Source organism: Macaca nemestrina, chromosome 1 (assembly GCF_043159975.1).
Source record: "Macaca nemestrina isolate mMacNem1 chromosome 1, mMacNem.hap1, whole genome shotgun sequence".
Classification (NCBI taxonomy): domain Eukaryota; kingdom Metazoa; phylum Chordata; class Mammalia; order Primates; family Cercopithecidae; genus Macaca; species Macaca nemestrina.
In genome coordinates, this window is record NC_092125.1 from 185,524,166 (window position 1) to 185,537,747 (window position 13,582).

General features: G+C 38.7%; 1 protein-coding gene and 1 long non-coding RNA gene across 22 annotated transcripts in view; one reads left to right on the forward strand and one right to left on the reverse strand.

Annotated features, from left to right (window-relative positions):
- The window catches only part of LOC139362392 (uncharacterized), a 50,029-nt gene extending 37,932 nt beyond the window's left edge, over positions 1-12,097 (forward strand). Inside the window, exon 3 of the long non-coding RNA XR_011621216.1 lies at positions 11,966-12,097. This is a non-coding gene — a long non-coding RNA (uncharacterized lncRNA). The remainder of the gene's footprint in view (positions 1-11,965) is intronic.
- LOC105495000 (putative selection and upkeep of intraepithelial T-cells protein 1 homolog) overlaps positions 1-13,582 on the reverse strand; it is a 222,588-nt gene that overhangs the window by 17,448 nt on the left and 191,558 nt on the right. For 19 of the 21 annotated variants that reach the window (XM_011764105.3, XM_011764103.3, XM_011764107.3 and 16 more), the window contains 2 exons: positions 12,258-12,362; positions 9,241-9,339 (listed from right to left, as the gene is read on the reverse strand). In XM_011764105.3, coding sequence (XP_011762407.2) covers positions 9,241-9,339; positions 12,258-12,362 — 204 coding nt within the window. Of the gene's footprint in view, positions 1-1,983; positions 4,278-9,240; positions 9,340-12,257; positions 12,363-13,582 lie in introns of those variants that run through there. The other 2 variants (XM_024797058.2, XR_011621209.1) reach the window with 2 other exon arrangements.

Genomic DNA, 13,582 nt, shown 5'->3' on the forward strand with positions numbered 1-13,582 from the left:
GGTAGCTGAGATTTTTTGAGACCTGACAAAAAACACTAATGTAGAAAATCAGGGAGCCCAATTAACCCTTATTATTAAAAAATAAAAAGAATTCCACAAAGGCATGTACATGGGCATGTGCTCACACACACACACACACACTAAAAACTCTGAGCAGCCAGAGAAAAAGAAAGTTCACATTCAGAAGCGCCAATTAGACTAAAAGCAGACTTCTCAATAGAATAGAAACAGTGGAAGTCACAATAGTGAAATAATATGTTCAATGCACTGGAAAAAATCTTCAAACTAAAATTCTGTAGCCATTGAAATAAATGTGAGACAAACGCTATCAGATAGTGTGATAGTATTTGTTAAGTCTGATATGCAAGAAAAAATAGAAGTCAAAAAAGTTGTAAACTATAGATAAATATAAACAAGCAATGCTATATAAAACAATAATTAAAATAATGTTCTATGAGGTTTAAATAACATAGAATTAAAATCTTCAGCGATCATAGCATATGTCCTGATGGAACTACATGTTACTAAACTATTCCAAGATCTTTTTATCTTCTGAGAGTGTTTAAGATATTGATATGCTTAGGCTTTTTGTTCTTACCCAAATCTTATCTTGAATCATAATCCCCATGTGTAGAAGAGAGGGAAGTGATTGGATTATGGGGGTGGTTTCCCCCATGCTGTTCTCATGATAGTGAGTGAATTCTCACAAGTTTTAGAAATGGTAGTTTTTCCTGCTCTCTCATGTGCGCTCTCTCACCTGCTGTCATTTAAGACATGCCTGCTTCCCCTTCCGCTATGATTGGAAGTTTCCTGAGGTCTCCCCAGCCATGCAGAACTACCAGTCGATTGAACCTCCTTTGCTTATAAATTACTCAGACTCTAGTAGTATCTTTACAGCAGTGTGAGAACGGACTAATTCAGGTATTAATTAAATTTAGACTTGATAGTAAGTACACACACGTTGAAATTTCTAAATGAACCACTTAAATAGTGGGGGAAAAAAACGCTGTATAAATTATATGTCGTTATAAGTAAAAACAGATGGAATAATTAAAATTACAAACAGAAAATGAAATGTTTAAAACACAATACAATGAAAATGAAGAAAAATAGAAATATGTATATAAAACAGGAAGGTCAGATAAGCACAAAATGATGTTAGAAATTTGAAACATCAATAAGCTAAAAGTATAAATGATTCATTTAAGAGGCAATAATTATAAAATAGAATAGATTAAAAATTTAAATCTAATTATATCCTTTTCCAAGAGATGCACAAAATCATAAATATGCAGAAAAATTTAAATATAAAATATTTTAAGCTAAATAAAAAGAAAATATGTACAATACAAATATAAATCAAGATTGTAGCCATTAACTTGGTGAAAATTGGTAAAATTTGAATATATTTTGAAGATAAAGGAAACTGATTAATGTCCTGTTGATAGTGAGATGCAAGAAAACAAAAAGTAGCCATACTACTATTGGGAAAATAGATGGCAAGACAAGAAAGCATTACTAGACACACATAATAATTAATGTTTTCTTTTGCCAGTAAAGCTTATCCACTTCAATGGTATATCAACTTAATATCATGACTTCAAACTGTAAAGGCATAATTGACAAAACTAGAGAATTTATATTTAAGTAATTATTACCATTTTATTACTTAATTTCTCTATTTTTCCTGTTTGTCATACCTGTTTACTCTTTCCTGCATTTTAGAGGAACTTTTTTAAAATCACATTTTAATTTATTTATCTTTTTTGGTTTTGACTCTATCAATTTGTATCATTTTGATTACACTAGGAATTAAATTATACATGCTCAACTTTTCATAATCTACTGAGAAACACCATTTTATCACTACAATAGAGCTCTTTATCATTTCTACTTATGTTGTAGTTATTTTATATATTACAAGTATATATACATAAATTAAAAATCCAATCGGATAATGTTATTTTTTTTTGCTTTTCATCATCAAACATGTTAAAGAACTCAAGAGGAAAGGAATATTGTAATAGATTTACTTCAATAGTTATGATTTGTCTTCCTTAACTCCTAATGACCACATTTCCTTCTGCTGTTATCTCCCTTCTGAAGAACTGCAGTGCTTTGAAGCAGTTCTGCTGGTAAAGAATTATCCAAGATTTTCTTTCTCCTTAAAATGTTTTTACTAACTTTCATTATTTAAGTATATTTTCACTGGACATAAAATTATGGTTTGGCAGTTCTTTACTTTCAGCGTAGAAAAAAGTCACTTCCTTCTGACACCATGGATGGATTTGGATTAGAATTCCACAGTTGTTTGTACTATTGTTTTCCCTCATAAGTAATGCGTCCATTTTCTCTGGATGTTTTTAATAATTTTTCTATGGCTTTACCTTTGGAATCATTTGATTGTTATGGTATGGCCATGGATTTCCCTAGATTTCTATTTGGGGGTTCACTGTACTTTTTGAATGTGTAGGTTATGTCTTCTGACAAATTTGTGAAGTTTTCGATTTCTTCAAATATATTTACTGTGCTTAACTCTTTATATTTTGTACTGAAACTCCCAGGACACAAGTTTCATTCTATTGCTATTGTCCTACAGGTCCCTGAAACTCTACTCTTTTTTTATTCTTTTTTCTCATTGGTCTTCACGTTGAATAAGTTCTATGCATCTATCTCTCAAGAACATTGAATATTTTCTCTGTCATCTCAATTCTGCTATTGAGCCTATACTGTGATAATTTTTTAAAAAAAATACTATTGTAGCTTTTAGCGCTAGGATTTCTAGGTGGTTCTTCTGTATATTTTCTATTTTTTTGCTGAAGCTTCATTTCCCATTTGTTTCAGAGTGCTTGCCATTACTTCTTGGATATTTTTATAGTAGCAGTTTTAAATTCTTTGATAATTTTAACATCTATGTAATCTCAGTGTTGCTCCCTATTGTTCTTACCCATGCATGCTGAGATTTTCCTGATTCTTCACATACTGAGTAGTTTTGGATTGTCTTCTGGATATTTTGAATATGATGTTATAAATCTCAGATTCTTGTTAAATCTTATGGGGCATGTTAATATTTTTGTTTTCGTGGACACCTGACCCAGTAGGGTTTGGGTTATAAGTCCTATGAACACTGACCTTTCATGTATTTTTCAATTCCTCTTTGAAAGCAATTATTTAAAAATTATTGCTAAATTATTTTTTAAAGTATTTTTCATATTTGTCTTGTGTGTGTGCTATAGGCAATGATATTTCCCTTAGCTTAGTCCTCAATATCTTCTATGTGCTGGGATTTTTTTAATCAGATGTATACATTTAAAGTTCTGAGATGAACCCTGGAGTTCATAAACAACTTTATGGAATCAATTTCCCAAGGTTCTTTCCTCTCTGCTCTCTCTCTGGTAATTTCTAGTTCCCTAGGGCTTGTCTATTTGGTATTTCAGGCCAGAAATCTTGGGTTTTGATATACCTCCACTATGCTGTACACTTCCTGTGACTGTACTTGTGTCCATGACTGAGCAGCACTAGGACATGGAGAGACAAAGTCACTTAGGGTTTCTCCACCCTCTTTTTGCCATAGATCTTCTGAGAAAAGTGGAAAGCCTATTTCTAGGAGTCACAAACACTTCTAGTTTCATGCTACCACTACCACCACAAACCAGAGATTCCTTTTTCATTTCTGAAATCTTAACTAGAAGATTTTTCCTGGAGCTTTTACTGTTTGCATTGATGACACCTTCTGGGATTCATGGTGCTTTGAGTCCAGGCTTAGTGTATTAGTCTGTTTTCATGCTGCTGATAAAGACATATCTGAGCTGGCAAGAAAAATAAGTTTAACGGGACTAACAGTTCCACATGGCTGGGGAGGCCTCAGAATCATGGTGGAACATGAAAGGCACTTCTTACATGGGGGCATCAGGAGAAAATGAAGTGGAAGCAAAAGCAGAAACCCCTGATAAAACATCAGCTCTAGTGAGACTTATTCACTATCACGAGAATAGCATGGGAAAGGCCAGCCCCCATGATTCAATTACCTCCCACTGGGTTCCTTCCACAACGTGTGGCAATTCTGGGAGATAAAATTCAAGTTGAGATTTGGGTGGGGACACCGCTAAACCATATCATTCCTCCCCTGGCCTCTCCAAATATCATGTCTTCACATTTCTAAAGCAATCATGCCTTGTCAACAGTCCCCCAAAGCTTTAACTCATTTCAGCATTAACCCAGAAGTCCACAGTCCAAAGTCTCATCTCAGGCATGGCAAGTCCTTTCTGCCTATGAGCCTGTAAAATCAAAAGCAAGCTAGTTACTTCCGAGATACAATGAGGGTACAGGTATTTGGTAAATATGGCCATTCCAAATGGGAGAAATTGGCCAGAACAAAGAAGTACAGAACCCATGCAGAGCAGTCAAAATTTAAAGCTCCGAATTTACCTCCTTTGACTTCATATCTCACATCCAGGTCATGTTGATGCAAGCAGTGGGTTCCCATGGTTTTGGGAAGCTCTGTCTCTTTGGCTTTGCAGGATACAGCCCCACTCCTGGCTGCTTTTATGGGCTAGCACTGAATGTTTGAAGCTTTTCCAGGAGTATGGTACAAGCTGTCAGTGGATCTACCATTCTGGGGTCTGAAGGATGGTGGCCCTATTCTCACAGTTCCACTAGTCAGTGCCCCAGTAGGGACTCTTTGTGGGGCCTCTGATCCCACATTTCCCTTCTGCACTGCTGTAGGAGAGATTCTCCATGAAGGCCCCACCCCTGCAGCAAAAGTTTGTCTGGGCATCCAGGCATTTCCATACATCTTCTGAAATCTAGGTGGAGTTTCCCAAACCTCAATTTTTTACTTCTGTGAACCTGCAGGCTCAACACCACGTGGAAATAGCCAAGGCTGGGGGATTCTACCCTCTGAAACCACAGCCTAAGCTTTATGTTGGCCACTTTCAGCCATGGCTGGAGCAGCTGGGACACAGAACACCAAGTCCCTAGGCTTCAAACAGCACAGGGACCCTGGGTCTGGCCCACAAAACCACTTTTTCTTCCTGGGCCTCCAGGCCTGTGATGGGAGAGGCTACCATAAAGATCTCTGACATGCCCTGGAGACATTTTCCCTGTGGTCTTGGGGACTAACATTAGGCCCCTTGCTACTTATGCAAATTTGTGCAGCTGGTTTGAATTTCTCCCCAGAAAATGGGTTTTTCTTTTCTATTGCATAGTCAGGCTGCAAATTTTCTGAACTTTTATCCACTGTTTCCCTTTTAAAACTGAATGCCTGGCCAGGCGCAGTCGCTTAAGCCTGTGATCCCAACACTTTGGGAGGCCACAGCAGGTGGATCACCTGAGATCAGGAGTTTGAGACCAGCCTGCTCAACATGGTGGAACCCTGCCTCTAGTAAAAATATTTTAAAAATTAGCTGGACATGGTGGCAGACACCTGTAATCCCAGCTATTGAGTAAGCTGAGGCATGAGAATTGCTTGAACCCAGGAGGTGGAGGTTGCAGTGAGCCAAGATTGTGCCACTCCGCTACAACCTGGGCAACAAGAGTGAAATTCAATCTCCATTAAAAAAAACTTGAATACCTTTAACGTTACTCAAGTCACCTCTTGAATGGTTTGCTGCTTAGAAATTTCTTCTGTCAGATACCCTAAATCATCTTTCTCAAGTTCAAATTCCACAAATCTCTCAGGCAGGGGCAAAATGCCACCAGTCTCTTTGCTGAAACATAACAAGCGTAACCCTTGTGTCAGTTCCCAACCAGTTCCTCTTCTTCACCTGAGACCATCTCAGCCTGGATCTTTTTTATTTTTTTTTTTTGAGACAGAGTCTTGCTCTGTTGCCCAGGCTGGAGTGCAGTGGCGGGATTCAGCTCACTGCAAGCTCCGCCTCCTGGGTTTACGCCATTCTCCTGCCTCAACCTCCCGAGTAGCTGGGACTACAGGCGCCTGGCACCTCGCTCGGGTAGTTTTTTGTATTTTTTAGTAGAGATGGGGTTTCACCGTGTTAGCCCGTATGGTCTCGATCTCCTGACCTCGTGATCTGCCCGTCTCAGCCTCCCAAAGTGCTGGGATTACAGGCTTGAGCCACTGCGCCCGGCCTTGGATCTTATTGTCCATATCACTATCAGCATTTTAGGCAAAGCTGTTCAACAATTCTCTAGGGAGTTCCAAACTTTCCCACATTTTCCTGTCTTCCTCTGAGTCCTTCAAACTGTTCCAACCTCTGCCCATTACACAGTTCCAAAGTCTCTTCCACATTTTGGGGTATCTTTTCAGCAATGCCCCACTCTACTGATAGCCATTTACTGTATTAGCCCGTTTTCATGCTGCTGATAAAGACATACCCGAGACTGGGAAGAAAAACAGGTTTAATTGGACTTACAGTTCCACATGGCTGGGGAGGCCTCAGAATCATGGCAGGAGGTGAAAGGAATGTCTTACATGGTGGCAGCAAGAGAAAATGGGGAAGAAGGAAAAGCGGAAACCCCTGATAAACCCATCAGACCTCATGAGACTTATTCAATATCACAAGAATAGCGTAGGAAAGACTGGCCCCTGTGATTCAATTACCTCCTCCTGGGTCCCTCCCACAATATGTGGGAATTCTGGGAGATAGAATTCAAGTTGAGATTTGGGTGGGGACACAGCCAAACCATATCACTTGGGTATACCAGAGGGAAAAAATGACAAACTCATTGCTGGTTCGGTATTTCCTTGGTTTCTGGTCTTCCTTAATCTGATTGCTACTGTTTGCTTTACAATATCCTCAAATATCTGCTTGATGCATTCTGTCCAATTTTAAAGCGATATTCAATTAAAGAGACAGGGCAGGATGTACTCACGCTATCTTATCTAGTGCCAACAGTCCAGTTCTCTTTTAATTGTGCCTGGTCGCCTGTTTTACTTATCCACCTTGTGTTTAAATCTTAATTATTATATATTTAATTCCTAGACATTCTAGTTGATCTCTTTCAACTATTCTTGATCTTTTTATTAGTTTCATCTTTGATTCTTATTTTGAATTCATTCTTTTATTTTTTAAATATATTAAAAATATTTATATTGTGTATCTAATAAACAGTAACTCTATTTCATAGTTGCTATTTCTGGAAAACCTAAAATCATCTTTGACACTTTTTGTTTTCTTGCACCTCAATATCTAATAGGACATTAATCAGTTGCCTTTATCTTCAAAATATATTCAAATTTCACCAATCTTCACCAAGTTAATGGCTACAATCTCATTAAGGGAGGGTTTATGTATATGAATGATTAAGGCAGAATTATTTTCAAATTCTACTGTTTGGTACTGATGGAGAAAAGGTATTTTTCTTATTATTATGCTCTATGAGATATATTTTTAGTGAATTGTTACACAGACTATTTTGATGTTCACTTCTTTGGGGTCCCAGATATATGTGGATATTTTTATTAGACTCTTCCTTTATGAGGGCTCTGGTAATCATCCTTTGTCCACTTGACTCCAATGTGGACTTCAAAACAAAATAAGCAACCTGGATTTAGAAGATGCCCATGGAGAGAGAGAGGGAGGGGGGGGAGAGAGAGAGAGAGAGAGAGTGAAAGAAGAAGAAGAAGAAGAAGAAGAAGAAGAAGAAGAAGAAGAAGAAGAAGAAGAAGAAGAAGAAGAAGAAGAAGAAGGAGGAGGAGGAGGAGGAGGAGGAGGAGGAGGAGGAGGAGGAGGAGGAGAAGGAGAAGGAGGAGAAGGAGGAGGAGGAGAAGAAGAAGAGAAGGAGGAGGGAGGAAGAAGGAGGAGGAGCAGAGGAGGAGAAAGAGGAAGAGGAAGAGGTGGGGGAGGCAGGGAGGGAGGGAGGGAGAAAGAAAAAAGTCAAAATAAGGTTTTGATTGCATCTTTTGATTTCTTCCAGTACACGAAATATTTTCTTAGTCTTCTCAATTGCTTAAAAATAACTTGAAAATAATATTTGGTGGATATAGACAGACAGATAGATATTGCAGTATATATACTGTAGTCAGAAAGAGTAGTTTAGGAAATTACATACTGATTGAAATAGAATTCTATTTTATACATTCTTAAACATTCTTGCCAGCTTTTGTTGATCCTGGTGGGCTTGTCCTTTGGGCTCATTAGTTTGTTAAGATTTGAGGCTTGGGTTTATACTTTGAGGTGCAAATAGATGGAATGGGTTATGCTGGGGAAAATTCAAAATATATAAAAGGTTTGAAAAGACTATCTATGTAGCATCTGGACCAGTTATGTCTTAGGAGTGAAGGCAAAGCTCTTGCAAAGAATAAAGTGATTCTTTTGTTTAGTGTTTACTTTGATCGTCATTGTTTTATGTAAATAACTCCCAGTAACTGCAAACAAATAAAAAGTATTGCTAAATTCTCAGATGCTATCATAACAAAGTATATAAATATAGCTGCACTTCTAGTAACATCTAAATATATAGGCAAGATGTATTAGTTCATTCTCAAACTACTATGAAGAAATACCTGAGACTGAGTAATGTATAAAAAAAGGAGGTTTAATTGATGCACAGTTCCAATTATGGTGAAAGGCACCTCTTCACAAGGTGTCAGGAAAGAGAATGAGTGCCAAGTGAAGGGGGAAGCCCCTTATAAAACTATCAGATCTCATGAGAACTCACTCACCATCATGAGAACAGCATGGGGGAAACTCCCCCATGATTCAATTATCTCTACCTGGTGTCGCCCTTCACACGTAAAGATTATCACAATTCAAGGTGATATTTGAGTTGGGACACAGAGCCAAACCATTTCACAAGATGATCAATTAATGGCTTTCAATAGTCTTGAAACTGAATAGGAAATAAAACATGTAATATTGGCCTTTTGAACTCATTAATTTTTCAAATGGGATCTCTGATGCAAAAATGGTTATTAATCACTGTCTTGGAGCCAACATTTGGTGACACAAATAATTGTGTTTTGTAAATGAGCATCTGGACCCCATAATCTTGGATGAAATGGTTGCCAGACCTCAAGGAATATATCTGTTCCCCTGGTATGCAAGCAATTGTGACCACAGGTGATGCTGGAAATACAGGCAGTCATCAGAGAAGCCTAAGACTCTGCAACTTGCACAGTTCAGAGGGCAGCATCTAAAGTTTCTAAGGTGTCCCCAAATCCTGACTCCTTCTGTTGTTGCTAGGAAAGTTGCCCAGCTTTATCTAAATACATCCAAGTAAAGAGGGTACCAGGCTAAGAAGAGATGAACTGAGAAATTCTATTTTTCTAGTACCACTTACCTCTTTTCCTGAATTGTAAATAGATAGGCAAAATGCCAATATACATCAGGAAAGGTAGACACTGAAACACAAGGTGAACACACCTTATATTCTCTGTAACTGAAAAAGGATCAAGGAGAAGGAGAATTAGGAAGCTAGCTCTTTTGGAATACATTGGAACAGCAACAAACATGCTAGATTAAGGAAATTATTTTAAGGTCTCAATGTAATGTCTATTTAGGTCTATTCAGCCTAAGTCACAGCTCAGGCATCAAAAGCAGGATTGTGAATGAGATAGAGCCAGGAATCAGGAATGAAGGGAGGACTTGTTTGGGCTTAGGATAGATGAGGGTACTGGAGAACAGTATTTTCCTACTTTCCCACACTCTGTGCAGTATATTTGTTGATCACAACATGAAAATAAGATGTAGAGAGAATGGGACCCTGGTCACTATAACATATATGAGTCTGATGTTTGTAGGACAAACAAAATGGTAGTTTGGGGAAACTCTGAGTTAGCTAAGAGGACAAAAGTGCTTTGGAACCCAATAATTTCACAGTTGTAATGCCCTGAAGGTATAACTGAAGGATCTTCTTTATAGCATTCCTGCTATTTAGTCACTCAAACTTTGCTTGAAAACTTATATTCTAGAGAGCTTACTATGGTGTGAGAAAGATTATTTCAAGTCTGGGCAATTCTCCTTATTAAACCATGCTTTCCCATATCAAACTAGATATTTATTTATTTATTTAGAGACGGAGTCTCACTCTGTCACCCAGGCTGGAGTAAAGTGGCACGAACTTGGCTCACTGCAACCTCCACCTCCTCTGTTCAAGCGATTCTCGTGCCTCAGCCTCCCAGCTAGCTAGGAACTACAGGCATGCATCACCACACCCAGATAACTTTTTGTATTTCTATTAGAGACGGGGTTTCACTATGTTGGCCAGGTTGGTCTCGAGCTCCTGAACTCAAGCAATCTGCTCCTTTTAGACTACAAAAGTGCTAGGATTACAGGCATAAGCCTCAAACTAGATTTTTAAAAGATTCTTTTGCTTATTTATAACATTTCTAGAAGAAAATGACAAGACTTGTATAATTCTGAGACACATTATGCAAAGAACCAATAACTATAAATACTTGGCTTAGGGTGAAGAAGATCCAGAAAAGAACATGATGCTTTCTGTTTGAGTTTTTCTTTTGTTTTGGTTCTGTGTTTTTGTGTGTGTGAGTTTTTAAAACCACAAATGCCAGAAACTATTAACAGGAAAGTCCTAAAAGGAAGAGTTTCCTTACATCACACTAGAAGTAACCTCTACAAGGACAAAGACTTTAAGCTGTTTTTTCCTTTTGCTTTACTGTTAATATCTAGAACAGTACGTAATCCCTGAGATGCTCAGCATACATTTGTTGAGCAGATAAGTCAAATTGCCTAATGAGTGAGTTAGTGACCTCCCCATCACTGAAAGTACGCAAGGATGATATTGATACCTCACATCTTAGTGGAGAAGAGCATCACTACATTTGGAGCAAAGTGTTCGCATTTGAAACGTCTAAGTTTCAGCCCTGGCTCTACATGTTTGAGCTTGAACAATTTAACCGAAAACTCTGATGACTAATTTCTTCATCCAAAAAATGGTGATAATAAATGGAACCTATCTCATAGGGTGTTTGGATGACATTAACTATAAATTGTTTATCACATTTCCTGGCACATGATAAATACTCATTCAAAGTTATACAGGTCTTTATGAATTATATAGGACTAGCCAAGATGAACTCTATTTTCATTTTTAGGCTTATGTTTTCTGAACTATAGAAGAGTTTCATTTTAATGATAACTCTCAAAAGGCACCTTGTCTTATCAATTATATTTATGTCACTATGGATGAAATTATTTCCCAAAGACTCCTAGTCCATCTCCTTCTCTATACAAAGCAGCCTGGAATGTATCACAGTTTCTTTCTCTCAGGAAATCTAGAATACTTGATGGCATAACATGTCATTTCTGTTACTCATCTTGCATGGTCTGAAGTTCTAAGATCCAGTACTGTGAGGGGCCATTCTCAAATGTATCCAATGCCTTCTCTGCCTTCTGTTTTCAACTCCCTGAAATTAAGGCTGCATTTCCCACCCTTAGTGATGCAAGGGGTGTATGTTTAGGTTAATTTCATAGGAAAAACAAAGGGGAGCTGAGAGAAGATTCAGGAGAACCAAGAATTGGATTATTGGTTCATGTGTTTTTCTTTTTCTTATAATCAAGGTAAAATATTCTGGAGAATTTGAGGAATAAGTCTGAAAATCCATAGATGCCTGTGGAAGAGAAAACTATTCCAGCCTGGGCTACAGAGCAAGATTCTGTCTCAAAAAAACAAAAACAAAAACAAATATATATATATATTCAAAACTATTATTATTTTTGTTGTTGTTGTTGTTGTTGAGACAGAGTCTCGCTCAGCTGCCCAGGCTGGAGTACAGTGGCATGATCTCGGCTCACTGCAACCGCCATCTCCCAGGTTCAAGTGATTCTCCCGTCTCATCCTCCTGAGTAGCTGGGATTATAGGCACCCACCATCATGCCTGGCTAATTTCTGTATTTTAGTAGAGACGGAGTTTCACCATGTTGTCCAGGCTGGTCTTGAACTCCTGATCTCAGGTGATCCACCTGCCTTGGCCTCCCAAAGTGCTAGTGATTACAGGCGTGAGTCACTGTGCCTAGCCTCAAAACTATTATTATTTAAATTCCAGAAAATGGCCCAAGTGAGAAGAAATAAGTAATGATGGCTCCGCAAGGATCAGGAGATTTTGGAGGTGACAGCTACTATGGCAGCAGCAGCACTTTCGCTCTGGAGAACCACATAAACATGGAGAACACTAGCTCATCCTGAGATATAACTCAAGATATTAAGACCTTCTTTGGCAAGTACAGCAGTGAGATGCTTTGAGGTTGACACTGTTTTGTGTGAACCTCCTCCAAACACTTGGTATCAAGTAAAGAAGGAATGGCTTCAGAACTCATTACCTTTCCTGAATTAAATACCTTTTATTCTGAGAAACAGAAGAGCAACCACAATGCTCAAATATATCCAAGGATATGAAATTTTATGTGACATCAATGACATATATTCTGATTTGAACAGGATATCTGAAAGAAAGAGTAGAAAGACTTGGTAAGTACAGCAACAGAATTATAAGATTACATTGTGCATGGAAGGTTACTGCTGAAGAAGTAGGAGCCACACTTAAGGTCCCCATTGCACTCCATGCTATAAACTCTGAGCCCAGATGAGGGTTGTCAGTCAGTGAAGCTGAACTAGGGGAAAGAACAGAGTTTGGGAGTTATTGTGTCAAGAATAGAACAGTATTGGATGAAAGGATGAATTCCTACTTCTGTTCCTACATTCTAGTGGACAATCCACGAAAGGAGGGAAATTATAGAACAGAGCCTTGGATGCCACAGTAAATGTTGAATTTGGAAAACTCCATAGTTGTGAGACTGGATCAGAAGTGCCACTGGTGAAATTTTAGAAAGTTTAAAGAAAAAGTAAGAGCTCTAAAGTCACAGAAATAAAACTAAGAAAGACATCTGACATTCAGTGTTTAAATTCCCTGTAGGGAGTTCCTGTGAGACCAATTTAACAGAAAAATTCTCCCAGAAGAGAATACCTAATATCCTGATCAAAATGTAGAAGGAAGGAAGGAAAGAAGGAAGGAAGGAAGGAAGGAAGGAAGGAAGGAAGGAAGGAAGGAAGGAAGGAAGGAAGGAAGGGATAGGGTCCAGCCCTACTGGGCCTGTGGGTTTTTCTCTTCATGTGTGGAGATGAGAGAGCATAGAAATAAAGACACAAGACAAAGATATAGAAGAAAAGACAGCTGGGCCCGGGGGACCACTACCACCAAGACGCAGAGACCGGTAGTGGCCCCAAATACCTGGCTGCGCTGTTATTTATTGTATACAAGGCAAGGGGGCAGGGTAAGGAGTGTGAATCACCTCCAATGATAGGTAACGTCATGCGAGTCACGTGTCCATCAGACAGGGGGCCCTTCCCTATTTGGTAGCCGAGGCAAAGAGACAAAGGGAACAGCTTACATCATTATTTCTTCTATGCATTTTTCAGAAAGCTCAACGGCTTTAATACTTTCACTAATTCTGCTACTGCTATCTAGAAGGTGGAGCCAGGTGTACAGGGTGGAACATGAAAGTGCACCAGGAATGTGACCGCTGAAGCACCGCATCACAGGGAGACTTTTAGGCCTCTGGATGGCTACGGACAGGCTTGATGGATATCAGGCCTTCCACAGGAGGTGGTAGAGCAGAGTCTTCCCTAAGTCCCCCGGGGAAAGGGAGACGCCCTTTCCCAGTCT